The 15084-nt window shown below is 32.2% G+C and overlaps 1 protein-coding gene across 1 annotated transcript; it reads left to right on the forward strand.

The window, feature by feature from the left end:
• The first annotated feature begins 4280 nt into the window (after window positions 1–4280).
• Window positions 4281–15010, forward strand: LOC134257633 (protein LSM12-like). The gene is made up of 5 exons (XM_062740225.1): window positions 4281–4436; window positions 5092–5225; window positions 5612–5721; window positions 9608–9734; window positions 14280–15010. Exons 1-5 carry the CDS (start codon window positions 4301–4303, stop codon window positions 14355–14357), a joined length of 585 nt encoding a protein of 194 aa, XP_062596209.1. The 5' UTR covers window positions 4281–4300; the 3' UTR covers window positions 14358–15010.
• Window positions 15011–15084: the final 74 nt, after the last annotated feature.

Raw genomic sequence — 15084 nt, forward strand, 5'->3', positions numbered from 1 at the left:
GATCAGTTAAAATTTATTCCTGTGACAAGACCTTCTTTCCTCGTGTTTCTTGAATGAGAAAATATTTTACCTTTGTAACAGTGGGTGGTGTACGAAGAAACAAACACGCCTCTGTCAGGGTTCAGGTCTTATTTATTTAGACACAGTGAGCTTATGAAATCAGGGGCGGATCCAGCCATTTTTGAAAGGAGGGGTTCCAGGATTGTGTCCCTTTACCCCCCCCCCCCCACACACACTTTACACACTCTCAAGCTAAGATTCACACATACGTATGGAAAGATCTAAGTTTAAAGTAAATAATTAATATCTTTGTTTTAGGTCCTTTTTTTTCTTTGAAAAGGTACCCCCAGTCTGAATAAAAAAAAGAAACACATTTCAAAAACTACTTAAGGTAGGATTCTTCTCATATTTCTAATATTTAAAAATTAATGAAATTTTCACAGAATCAAGAAGATAATATCAGTAAGTGATAGTATCAGTGAAATTAAATTTGACCGTTTTATATTAGATGCAAGGTCAGGTCAAGGTCATTATCTTTTTCCTTGACATTAAGAATTAAAAAAAATACTGTTGCCAATCATGTGAAACCTACTTCTATTTCAAAAGTTTAAAGATTGTTCATTTTGCATAAAAACAAATTACTATATCGGGTTTATAGTATGATATTACCAAATTTACATAATTAATTTAACTTAACTGGATATTGGCTAATCCGAATTTTCTCTGTTTTTCTTAATTCTTTAGGATTTATTAGTTATTTTCATATGCTTCCTATATTTAACTTTTTCTTATTTTCACATATAATGAAGTAGTCTTATAAATGTACAAAATGATACAAAAACAAAAAGTTTTGATCGTTTACTAAGAGAGAAAAAATACTTTGTATGGATTTTTGGCTCAAATCTGCATTTTGATAGGTAGCGTTTAAAAGCTAATAAAGTTTTAGTTTGTTTGAAAAATCATATTTATTTAATATATTTTGAAAGTTTAGTCCCTCATTATTAATCTAACATACATTTGAAAATTTCTCCAAGACTTCGATTGTGTAAAAATTATAACTAAATTCATTGTTCTATTATAATTTTGAGAGGCAGAAAAGAAGATATTTTCATACGCCACCATTCCGTCAAAAATATAGTCCCTGCTAGTTTTCAAACGCAGTAAACAATTTCTATTGAAAGTTGTACAATTGTGATGAGGAAAGAAAAATATGGTCTTTTAAATTCCTTACACCTCAATATATAAGACATATAAGCAAATATACTTTGAATGTTTCATCTACTCAGAAACCAGAGAAGAATCCTACCTTAAGCCTAAAAAATTGAATGGATTTGTAGCATTTCCGAAGATTAGAAAGAATTTTCTTTTAGAATTTGAAAAACTTTTTCGGGTGGGGTGCGGTTGATGTTTAAAATAAATAGTTACATGTTAGTTCCTTCGAAAGATATAATCAAGAAAATGTACATTAGATAGCCAACAAATGCAGCTAAAGATCGCGGGAATTTAATATCAAATAAACCTCGCATGTTATGTATAAAATAAGTAAAATATTTTCTACCATTCTTTCATTAAAAAAAGTAATAGTGAAGATGAATAGAGGAAACTAAATGTGTGAGAATATATCTATTCAATACACAAGTTAGACGTATAAATATTTATTCTCTGAAAACTTTGTCCCTCTCTCTCTCCACTTGGCAAAAATAAAGGGGGGGGGGGGGTTCCAACCCCCGGAACCCCCCTCTGGATCCGCCAATGGAAATACAAATGTTATAGCCATGAAATATAATAAAACAACAATATAATATCACATCAATTCAATCATATTACATCATCTATACGTGTAGTTTTTCTTAATTAACATATCCATAATGATATTTTATAGATGATGGGTATATATATGTACATTTACTCTCAATTAAGGGAGATAACTCTTATTACAGTGAATATATAGACATTACATGTTTTCTCCCATATACAGGCATAAAAAATAGTACTAATTAAAACAAATAATTCCTCACCATTCTGTGGGAAAAGGCTACCAAGAAGAATCAATAAGTACTCCAAAACCTTTGACCTGCCCTTAGGTAACTAATTATCTATATACAGGTGTACAGGTAGGGCTAAGGATATAAAGGAGTGGATCAAGCTTTTTATACTTTTATCTATTATGGTAATTTGATTTACATACATTAAATTTAAAATACTTATTTATTAAGTATGCATATTATACACACTACTACACCTTGATTTTGTTTATTTTAACCCTTGCCATTGCTTTCGAACAGTCGGTGCTTTCGATGGCGTTCATACTCATCTTTACTCAGCTAAGACCTTACCTTGAGTAAAAATGATTTAGAACTTGACATTATAGTTTGGCCTACTTTGTTAATGCAGCCTTGGCCAAACTTTTGAACAATTGATACTAGGGCTTTTTTTCTTATTTCACATTTGTATCCCTTAAAAGTTTATTAGTTTTGACAAATAAATGCAAGACTAATCATTTCAGTGGTCTTTTGACCTGGACGTTGGAGTCTGACCAACGTTTTGAAAAAACACCTTAACCCTGGTCACAACTTTTGAATTGTTGGTTATTCTAGGTTTATATTTCACAGATATATTCATTGATACAATTGAGTCGCCGATTCTTTGGAAAACTTGAGAGAGAGAGAGAGAGAGAGAGAGAGAGAGAGAGAGAGAGAGCTTGGGGTCATTCAATGATAATTAATTTATGCAAAAAAATCGAAATAAACCCAGAGGTGGGTGGAGTGGGGTACACATGGGGTGGGGTGGGGTCCTGCAAGTCCACAAGCATCAATAACTGTAGTGAGTCATTTATAGGAATGTCTTTGTCAAATGGTTAACATGACAACCATGATATGGTAACGGCTTGGATATTTTTTCCGTATATAAACATGATAAATGCCTTAGATAATATAAAAATATGTTGGTCTTTTGAAATCCATGAGTTTGGGTCCATTGGACGTTTTGTACGATATTGTTATTTTGTGTAAAGAGTAATAAAATAATTTCTGAGTTGACTACTAAGTTTAGCATACACGAAAAAAAGATGTGTCTGTGAAACATTGATTGCTGCCTCGTTTAGCAGCTTGTGTCGAAAGTCAGTTTATCAAATGTAAGTCAATCTCTAAGGTCAAGAGATAAAAATGTTGGGTAACCCCCCAAAAGGACTTGTGTCAATGTTTTTAAACCAGTGATATATGTAAACCCAAGAACCAATCGTTCAAAGTTATTTTTTTAAGTGGTTTAATCTCCAAGGTCAAAGGGTCAAAATTAATTGGGTGGGGGAGGTCCCGTCAACATACATAAATACATACAGAAATAAACATGGGATGTATAAAAACCCTAGCTCTATTATATTTGTTCAAAAGGCATGTGTGTTAATCCATGGTCAAAGGAAGGCCTTGTCATGCACAAGAAAATCAAAAGTGAAGTAAGAAAGACCTAGTACTAACTGTTCAAAATTTATGGTAAATGTAAGGATGGTGTTGGAACAGTGATGGCGGGATCGACCATAGTGATGGACCGACCTATCAAGAGAAAATTCTATTCTATGAATAAAAATATCCATATTATGAGGGCGCGGGTTGAAGAGAAAATCCGAGTTTTGTTTTGTCTTTTTTTTTTAATTCGTTTAACAGATTTTTGTTAAAAGTCAGTTTAATTATAAGCAGCCAGGGGAAGAAAATTTGGATTGCCTGAAATTTTTATATTGACAAAAAAGGAAAATTAATCTTCGAATCCGAGGATCCTACATGTATTTCCATAAGTCAGGAAAGGGGATCCATTTTTTCACAACCGAATTTTCTTCAAATAATACTATAAAGTTTAATCACTGAATGGGTATCTCTTGTAAAATCGTAATAAACATGTTGGAATAACCCCCCTCCCCCTTTCCCCCAAAACTATCTACCCTACCCCCCCCCCCCCTTCATGCCTTGAACATATTACAGTCAATAATCATTACAATTGTTTGTAAATTATAAAATAGCTTTAATGCATCTCATTGTTGTTTTGAGTTTTATATATATAAATCAATTAAAAAAGTTTGCGGTGTACCGAATGTTCAATCTTTTGATCCGCCCGTACGTTTAGGGGAATAGTGGTCCGCACAAAATATTTGCATAATATAAATTTTTAAGCTTTTGAAAAATTCAAAGTGATGTAATCTATCAAAAAAATAAAAACTTAATTTTCACTAAAATTTATGTATTCATAAATTTAATGTTTTACAAGATTTTCTTTGGGTGAATATTCAGTGCGAGACTGGCGTCTTGAGAAAATGAAGATAGATATGGCTGCCCAAGATGGGGAATATTTTAATATCGGAAGTATTGTCTCCTGTACGACGTGTTACAACCAGAAAATTCAAGGCGAAGTGTTAGCTTTCGACGAAGGAACCAAAATGCTTGCAATCAGTATCTTTTTATTGTCTTTGTCCAGGAATAAGGGCACATCTTATGCTTTGTTTACACGAAATGTCAAGTGAAAGAATGACCTAAAAATATTTTTTCATCAGTTAGCTTCAAAAACCGACACGCACAGGTCTTAAACATCGAAATATGAGCTAGAAGAGGAAAACTGAAGAAATCGGGTACAAATAATATCTAAACCAGCACAAGATCTACATAAGTCTCACAATATTGTGTGATTAAAACTAGGCTTACAACTTGCATGTATTTGGAAATTCTCTCCAATGGTTTTTATTGAATTCAATATGTTGCACACAAGGAAGTCATTCAGTATGGTTGGATATATTTTTTTAATGAAAACAGTCATTCCCTTTTTATCAATCTGATCTTTGATTTCATAGCCAATGTATGCATGGAATAAGTAGGCTGTAGGATGTGGATATCATTAGATACATAGACAGTTAGGGACCAAATATGGAGTCATACAGGGTGTAAAATGGCAATTTATCCTGACACCCTTACTAAATAAGCAATAATTGAATCCTTGCTAAAATTTCTGCTTATTTGGTACATTTCTAAATGCAGAACACATGCTGGTATGTTGTGATTGCATAAAATTGATTTAATTTGAAATATAACTTGAACCTTGACCTTTTGTAAGAATCTCCAGCAGCCAGTGGTAAGCGAGATGTTCATGATATAAAGATGGTAAATTTGTCCTTTGTTAGCCACATCAAGGTGACAAAAGAATGTAACGACCCCCCACCCCCACTCACTAGCATCAGTATACAAAAGGTATGTCAACCAACATACAGATTTTTAATGCTATAAAACTTGCAGACTTACTCAAATATTGCAGAGTATAATGATTGCATGGTGTACATTTAAATACTGTGAAATCACATATTTTCTGGGGGTCAAAATTTCGTGACTTGAGGAAAACCTCTTGATTTATAGGGAATTGATTTCCTTGGTGAAGAATTTATAAATAGTAATGTTTGTTACATTTCGTAATAGACATGAATTTGTGGGATCTCTTCATACCTTGAAAACAATGAAAATTAAGCCCCACCGAAAATTTGTGGATTCACAGTACTGTATGCAGGGTTATTTGAATCCATTAAAATGGACAAAATTTTTGTAAGGATTTAATATATTTCACAAATACCTGTATTTTATAGATACAAAGTAGATTACGACAGAATTTGGAAGAGAAGAAGAGACAGGTGAACTACATAGGCATTGGTGTTACCCCAGAGGGACAGAGGGCATTCAACTCCATCATCAAAACGTACGTAGCAACCAGAAATCTGAAGCTTTGACTAGAGCCGTTTTTATTACATGTACAAGGGTTGTCCCGTAAAAATCGTGGACAAAGCGTTTTTATACGCCCGTCTTAAGACGGGACGTATTATGTTATAGGCTTCGTGTCCGTCCGTCTGTCTGTCTGTCTGTCCGTCTGTTAGCTTTTCTCGTGTCCAGCTCATAACTTTAATACTATAAGGCCTAGAGTTACCAAACTTTGTCAGCTGATACATCTTGGGTAGAAGGTGTGTCTCGCACAAAAAGTAGGTCACTTGACCTTTAATAAAGATGCTATAGCCAAATATGGAAAAATCCTGTCTGGCTCATAACTAGAAAACTATGAGACCTAGAGCTTTCAAACTTGGCAAAAGTATACAGCTAAAGTAGAAGGTGTGTCGCGGCCTATTTCAAGGTCACTGTGACCTTTAATTTAAGTGAATTTTTTCAAAAAACTAAGTCTTTTAAATTTTAAACTTCATAATCCTAAAAAATGTAAAAATATAGTTGTATCCTTATTAAAAAATGTTAAATTAAGTAAAAACTTATTTTTTCATTATATACTTTACAGCAATGTGTAACAAATGTTTATGCTTTGTGAGGAATTCATTGGGCATAATTATCAAGCACTGGTCAAGAAGAATTTTGATAGCAGAAACTTGCATGTCAAATAAGAGAGAAATTAATGAGTTAATTGTCAGGAGGACCATTAGATCTGATGCAGCTGTTATCTTAATTTATCTCTTGGGAGTTGGGCAAAAAGAAATGGCCTCATAGTTGCTTGTGTTAATTAAGAGTTCTTGATGGCTAGTCCAGATAAAGATCTTCCAATTGGTGTAATGTAATTAAAACAAATTTATGTTTTAGTGTATGATTAAAACTAAATTAGTATTGTATAATATAATTAAAACTAATTATTAATATACATGTGTTCATTAAGAAAAAATATATGTTTCAATTTTTATATATATTTGCAACAAATTGCAGTCATGTCTCACTTAGAATTTTATAGTCTGAAGAAATTATAATTTATGTTTGAATTTTTTTTATTAAACTCTAGCATTCCTATTATTTCATAAAATATTAAACATTTGTACCAGTTTAGAGTTATATGATGTATTTGTTATAATCAATCCCTACACTGCAAGTCTCTTTAGTAATGTATGATAAGAAATGGAAATTAAATCATTGAAATCGCATCCTAACCAATTTATGATTATTGAACAATATTTGACGGGCGTATCATGCTGTGGCAGGGCACTTTATTCTCGAAAAGTAATGGGCGCACTAAGCTGAAAATTTCAGTAAATGTTTATTTATCATATTTAAGTGCTTGATAATTTTTTTGATAAAATATAGGCAAAAATTAAGATTTTATTATGCTTGAATGTGCACGGGGTATTGTCCTACGGCGCACGGACAAAAAAAACAAGGATTTATTAAAGAATACACAAGTTTGAATTCAAAATAAAAGTTTTAAATACATAAGATTTGGATTAAAAATAGTCCGTCGGACTAGTAGTTTTGAGAATTCGGCCCAATTCCATTTAAAATATGCCTGTATTTTCCCTAAATATAGTGGAGGTTATCCCAAAGAAAAACTTACGAAATATGTAATCAAATTCAGTTTGTTTATTGCATGTTTTAAAGTAAAGTTCAAGCAGGATTTGTGGTTGTTCATCCATGTTGGATTTTCTTCATTAGTTAATTCATACCACTATTGTTCTTGATGCAAGTAATTATTAGATAATTCATACCAAGAATAGTCTTGATTTGTGATAACAACTGTTTGTTTATATAATACAAATATAATACAAAGACAAAAACAATGCTTTTAAATGACTTGGTTTTCTGGAAGATTCCCCAATTAAAATTAGCCAAATTGAAGCTGAAATTCCCAATTCTTGAGGCACAAGCCCCAAGCCACAAAGTACTGACAAAAACCCCATTGTGATCAAATTGATTAAAAATTGTTTAAAACTAAGCATATTTTTCTTTAAACTTTGGACTAGTAATTTTATGATACGGACTAGTGAAATTTACTTGCTTAATAGTCCTTGGACCAGTGAATTTTTAGGGAAAATTTAAACCCCTGTATCCTAATTCAATTCCACAATCAATTTTGTAGTCTTTGTAAAAATTTTAAGGCATTTGGTTAATTTTTGGCAGTTTCTGGAGCATTCGAAATGGGAAAGTGGTAAACACAACACATGAAAAATGGCGACATTTTATGACGTTACGGCGCACTATTTATCTAAATTTGCTGTGTATATTACTAAAATATGTACTAAATAATAGTGAAAATTTCAGAATGCAGTGATTATTATTTTTTACACTAGACAACTTGTCCACGATTTTACAGGACAACCCTCGTATAATGTACAGGAAGTGTTTATTGTTAGTCAACAGTATCTTTTACGATTTTGACGTATTTTGTACAGATTTTTAGTCCAGAATACGCCTTATGTTTTGCTATTATGAAAATAAGAAATACCTTCATTTATAATTTGGCAGTAGTTTTGTTATGGTCTGTCTCAGTTTCATACTTTTTAATCACTAAAAAAGAGAAAGATTTCTAACAAATACATATAAGTGATATTGAGTTGCCAAAATGCTCTGGTATAAAATCACTAAGACCATGTTATTAAACCATGTTTTAGTAATCAGAAAATCATTTGTTCTCTTTTAATATATGTAAAATCGATTGAAAGTGAAATCTTACTGGCAAATGGCAAATCTCACGGAAAAATTGAATCAAAAATACTGATAGATAACAATATGGGTAAACAGTTCTGGTATCTGGATTTGTAGAATCAAACCCAGTCACATCCTTACAAGCCATACGCCTTATTCCGTTCATTCAGTAGAACATCTGAGAATTACTATCATCAAATATATATTTTATTGAAAAGAGTTTAGTTCAGTTGTTGGTTTTAGTTCTATTACTCTCATCCAAAGTTGAATATAGGATATACGTATAACCTGATATAGGACGATTCTGTTCAGTCGCCTCAATGTGAATGTTTGTTCGGTTGAGCAAAAAGATAATCAAACAGTCAATAAAAAATAAATGAAATATATATAAAATACATGGTTACTGTCTTGAAATATAAGCGATATTTGGGCGAGGGTAAGAAAACGTGATAGAGGGTGAGGCTTGCTGAGCCCTCTTACGTTTTCGACCCAAGCCCAAATATCACTTATATTTCAAGACAGTTATCATGTATTTTGTTTATCCTGCAACATACTTTTTACATTAGAATATCCAAAACAAGCTATTTTTTGACAGATTTAAGGACGTTTCTGCAGTTGAAACTATGACGCCATGGCGTAAACATTGCAATATACATGACGTCACAATGCTTTTAGAACGTTGGAATGCATGCACGAGGCTTTATTAGGGCAGTGACCGGATAAAGCTTTGGTTATTAGGTTACCTTTATTAGGTCAACGCAAGGGGTAGTTGCAGGATAAATAAAGTTATTACAGTAATGGTATATTAACTTTAAATTACTGTTTATCTGAGAACTAGTTAACCCAATTTATCTTAAACCACTGATAGGTAGATTCTGTCTTTTGTTTATTGCACCACTGTGACTTGGATCAATATTACAATATTTTACTTCTTTCTTTTATTTCATATGATTTATTTTTCATAGTTAAATATTTTTTCTGCGGCAACATGAAATGTTGCAACTGTTAATTCTCAAAAAAATATTTAAAAATTAATTACCAATTCTTTTTTAAAAAATGATATGATAATTATAAAAGAAAAATAATTGTTTATTTTCTTCTTAAAATTTCACCATTCTGTCCTATATTGACCAAAGTTTACATGACTGTCACTGAATAACATTTGTCAAATTTTTTGGCAGGTTAAGTGATGTAAAGTGGAACGGCAAAGACATTGTTGTGATGGACGACGTCAGAATTTCTCCACCATATGGACCAGAGAACTGTAGCGGAAAGGAGGGGCATCTCCTTAATCATGTCAAAAAAATAGTAAGGCATCCCAATCCTTAATCATGTCAAAAAAATAGTGAGGCATTACAATCCTTAATCATGTCAAAAAAATAGTAAGGCATTACAATCCTTAATCATGTCAAAAAAATAATAAGGCACCCCAATCCTTAATCATGTCAAATGATAGTGAGGCATTACAATCCTTAATCATGTCAAAAGAATAGTAAGGCACTCCAATCCTTAATGATGTCAAAAAAATAGTAAGGCATCCCAATCCTTAATCATGTCAAAAAATAGTGAGGCATTACAATCCTTAATCATGTCAAAAGAATAGTAAGGCACTCCAATCCTTAATAATGTCAAAAAAATAATAAGGCATCCCAATCCTTAATGATGTCAAAAAATAGTGAGGCATTACAATCCTTAATCATGTCAAAAAAAATAGTAAGGCATCCCAATCCTTAATGATGTCAAAAAATAGTAAGGCATCCCAATCCTTAATGATGTCAAAAAATAGTGAGGCATTACAATCCTTAATCATGTCAAAAAAAATAGTAAGGCATCCCAATCCTTAATGATGTCAAAAAATTAATAAGGCACCCCAATCCTTACTCACATAAAAAAAATTAGGAACCTAGACCCTTAATTTTTTTTTAAAAAAGAAGGAGTTTCCTTAATCATTAAAAAAAATAGTACTGCATAAGGTCCTGCAAAAAAAATATTAAGGCACGTCTTTCCTAAATTGTGTCAAAAAAATAAAAAGGGGTCTTGATCCTTATTCATAGAAAAACTAGTAAGGCATTACAATCCTTAATCATGTCCAAAATTTTTTAAAGGTATCTCCTTATATCCAACAAAAAGAGCAGAGCTGCCAACCCTTACGATTTTAGCGTAAGGCATATGAAATCAGCGTCTAAAATACGCCTTACGATTTCTCTCTATATTCTTCCGATTTCAGTTTTTCTCGTTCCAGGTTTATAATACCGGTATTTTCATAGCTGGCAGTCTATAGTTTCAACTATTATAATATATTCATAATTCTTACGACGCTTGTTTGTATCATCGTTTCGGTTTTAAAAGGTCGATCACATTCATGTTAATGTTTTAAAGTAAACAAACTGGAAGCATGCCTCCGCTTGCATGTCCATTTACAAAACATCTTCAGCGGCAGGGGGCTTAGGTGGTCCCTAAACCCAACCTTACTATTTGTCATTTCAGAATGTTGGCAGCTCTGAAATAGTAAGGCACCTCAATACTTAATCAATTCAAGTAAAAAAATAGCAAGACACCTCAACAATTAATCAATTCATTGACAAGTTAAAAAAAAAAATAGTAAGACACCTCAATAATTAATCAAGTCGAAAAAAAAAAGTGAGGCACCTCAGCTATAAATCACATCAAAGAAAAGTCAGGCACATCCATGCTAAATCAAGTCGGAAAAAAAACGGTAAGGCACCTTGATACTTAAAGCTGAACACTACTCGTAAATAGGCATAGTCCGCCATATTTCCCGTTCTTCAGCGCTCTCCCTACAACCCGTATATAACAAGCAGATCGCTAATCAGTTTGATGTATTTCACTGTAGAGATCTGACGAGTGTAGACTTACACCTTACACTGCTTGCTAGTCAATCTCGTTGAAGTTATCAAATTTTACTTATTTTTTTCAAAACAGGACAAAAGTATCATGAAAAATACAAGTCAATTCATTATTTACAAACAGAAAATGCACATAAAAACAAAAAATAAATGCGAAAAATGTAAGACCACGAAAGGAGTACTACATGTCGGCCACGGGTTTCAAGTGCGCAATCGGGTGTAACTAAATCGAACGGTTTATATACCCATCTGATGGTGCCTATTTATGAGAAGTGTTCAGCTTTAATCATGTTTAAAAAAAATATCAATGCACCTAAATACTTAATCATGTTTAAAAAAAATTGTAAAGAAGCACCTCAATCCTTAATCGAGTCACAAAAGTAGGGCACCTCCTTAATTGTGTGAAAAAGAAATAGTAAGGCATCACCTCAATGTTGTCAAAAAAGTCGGGCATCTTCTCAAACGTGTCAAATAATAGTAAGGGCATTTTAAGGAGGAATGCCACACCAACTTTTTATTTTATAGATCTCTGGGTCAACCTTTTCAAACAATGGTTGCAGCATTGAAAGGTCGACATATTTTATATGAATTTTATTGTATTTTTTCAGAGAAAATGAAAAAAAAAATTTACGTCCAAATTAGATGCTTTCTTGTAAATATTTTGCTGTAAATGAATGCATCACATGAATACCTAATAAAATATGTAAAGAAAAGCCGTATAGATATTAAAATTTTTTAAATAAAAAAATATTTATGAAAATAAATCGCATAATATGTGAATATTTTTTAAACTTGTGGTTAAAATTTTCTTAAAACCAGTCACAACTTGGGAGAACATGTTCATTAATCAGATTTATAAAAGAAATTGAAACAAAATGGCCAAATTTTAGAGAAATTAATTTTTTTAAATTTTGGCCAATCCCGATCAAAATTAAACCGATCCCAACCATAATTGTAAAAAATATTGGAAATAAATAACATTTCCCCAAAGACACTAGTCTGATTAGGTGTAATAAGGGTTAAAACATTATTGAACCTGACAATAAAATAGATTTCTTCATTGTAAATACATGAATGGCAATGAATTAGCATTTTATTCATTTTGTGATAGTTTTGATTGGGATTGGTTTGATTTTGATCGGGTTAGGTCCAAATATTAAAGAAATTAATTTCTCTAAAATTTCTCAATTTCTTTTCAATTTCTTTTTGAAAATAAAAAAAAATCCTCAGTTGTGACTAGTTTTGTGGTGTTTTTAGCTCACCTGAGCTGAAAGCTCAAGTGAGCTTTTCTGATCACATTTTGTCCGGCGTCCGTCTGTCTGTCTAGCTGTCTGTCTGTCCGTCTGTCTGTAAACTTTTCACATTTTCGACTTCTTCTCAAGAACCACTGGGCCAATTTCAACCAAACTTGCCACAAATTATCCTTGGGTAAAGGGGATTCAGGTTTGTTCAAATGAAGGGCCACGCCCTCATTCAAGGGGAGATAATTGGGAATTAAAGAAAATATGGTGGCATATTTAAAAAATCTTCTTCTCAAGAACCACTGTGCCAGGAAAGATGAAACCTGGGGAAACATCCTCAGGTAGTGTAGATTCAAGTTTGTTCAAATCATGACCCCCGGGGGTAGGGCGGGGCCAAAATGGCCGACCAAAGTTTAACATAGAAATATATAGGAAAATTCTTTAAAAATCTTCTTCTCAAGAATGACAAAGCCATAATTCATCATATTTATATGGAAGCATGCTCAGGTAGTGTAGATTCAATTTTGTTCAAATCATGACCCCCCGGGGTAGGGCGGGGCCAAAATGGCTGACCAAAGTTTTACATAGAAATATTTAGGAAAATTCTTTAAAAATCTTCTTCTCAAGAATGACAAAGCCATAATTCATCATATTTATATGGAAGCATGCTCAGGTAGTGTAGATTCAAGTTTGTTCAAATCATGACCCCCGGGGGTAGGGCGGGGCCAAAATGGCCGACCAAAGTTTAACATAGAAATAAATAGGAAAATTCTTTAAAAATCTTCTTCTCAAGAATGACAAAGCCATAATTCATCATATTTATATGGAAGCATGCTCAGGTAGTGTAGATTCAAGTTTGTTCAAATCATGACCCCCGGGGGTAGGGCGGGGCCAAAATGGCCGATCAAAGTTTTACATAGAAATATATAGGTAAATTCTTTAAAAATCTTCTTCTCAAGAATGACAAAGCCATAATTCATCATATTTATATGGAAGCATGTTCAGGTAGTGTAGATTCAACTTTGTTCAAATCATGACCCCCAGGGGTAGGGCAGGGCCAAAATGGCCGACCAAAGTTTTTAAAGATATATATAGGAAAATTCTTTAACAGTCATTTTCTAAAAATTAGCAAATCCATGATTGGTCATGGGACTACTTTTGGATTTAAACTTTACAATAAAAAGTTATTTTGTACTTTTTCCTACCCTTAGTGCTCAGGTGAGCGATGTGGCCCATGGGCCTCTTGTTAACCATAGGTTTAAAAAATATTCACAAAGAATGTGCTTTATTTTCATTAATTATTTTTTATAAAAAAAATTAAAAAGTCTAACCAGCCTTTCTTTACATATTTTATTAGATATTCATATGATGCATTCATTTACAGCAAACTTTTAACTCGAAAACAACTTATTTGGATATAAAGAATTTTTTTCATTTCTTTGAAAAAATACCAAAAAATTCATATAAAATAATAAGAGCTAATATCGGTCTTTCAATGCTGAAACCATTGTTCAAAAAGGATGACTCAAAGATGTATAAAATAAAAAGTTGGTGTGGCATTCCACCTTAATCATGTCCTAGCATAAAATACTACTGGGTAAATCAAAGGAAGTAAAAAAGTATCAACTTCAGTCAAGTAAAAAAAAATAGTATGGCATCTCAGTAACCATGGGAAAAATTGTAAGGCATTTACTACTCATGTTCAAAAATTATAAAGGATTTTCTTGTATTTTCTTTTTTTCCAGCTAAACAAACACCACAGTGAAGAAAATCAGAAATCAGACCCGAGGAAATCGGCATCCCCGGTGTCCAGTACATCATGAACAAAAACAAAGTTTTAAACGGGAGACTCCATTAACCATACAAAAGAAAGAAAAAGAGGAAAACTAAAATATCAGAACTTTTAAAATTTTAATGTGTTGCAAAATGCAAAATTTACATTAACATGCTGAGTGTTAATTTTGATAGGATGTGCAGGGTGTTTTTTTTGTTTTTTTTGAAGACGAAAAATATGAGAGGTCAATGAAGCATGTCCATTATTTTTTGTTCATACAAATAAAAGAAAGTTTTATGAAGAAGAAAAACATTTGATATAATATTAAGATTCTAGACGATAAAGAATGCTGTGAACAATTAAATGTTAAATTTATTAAACTGAAAGTTGTATATTTTGAACTCTTTATTTAGGCAACCATATGAATTTAAGTTTGACATAACAAATTTTAATCATGTTTAAAATTTTGATGCAGTTTGTTTTAAACAAGTCTCTTTGAAATGCTGTGCAATTCCAGAATTGCTTGGTGTTATTTATATTTAGAACTATCATTGTTATGCCATTTGTAATTCAAAAAAATTGAATGGAATTATGTGTAAGAAAAATGGGGATACATAAATTGTTAGGGGGGTGCTATTTATTAAACTGATGAACGAAAAGTTGTGTTTTTTTAACGAAAGAATAAATTGATTATTGCTGGAATTTATCTCTCTCTCCTTTCTATCAGCAACTAATATTGTTTTATGAAACTTTTTTTTTTGCCCGGTTGCAAGAGT

The sequence above is a fragment of the Saccostrea cucullata genome, unplaced genomic scaffold (genome assembly GCF_032062105.1).
Source record: "Saccostrea cucullata isolate Sc308-1 unplaced genomic scaffold, CSIRO_AGI_Scuc_v1 ctg941, whole genome shotgun sequence".
NCBI lineage: Eukaryota > Metazoa > Mollusca > Bivalvia > Ostreida > Ostreidae > Saccostrea > Saccostrea cuccullata.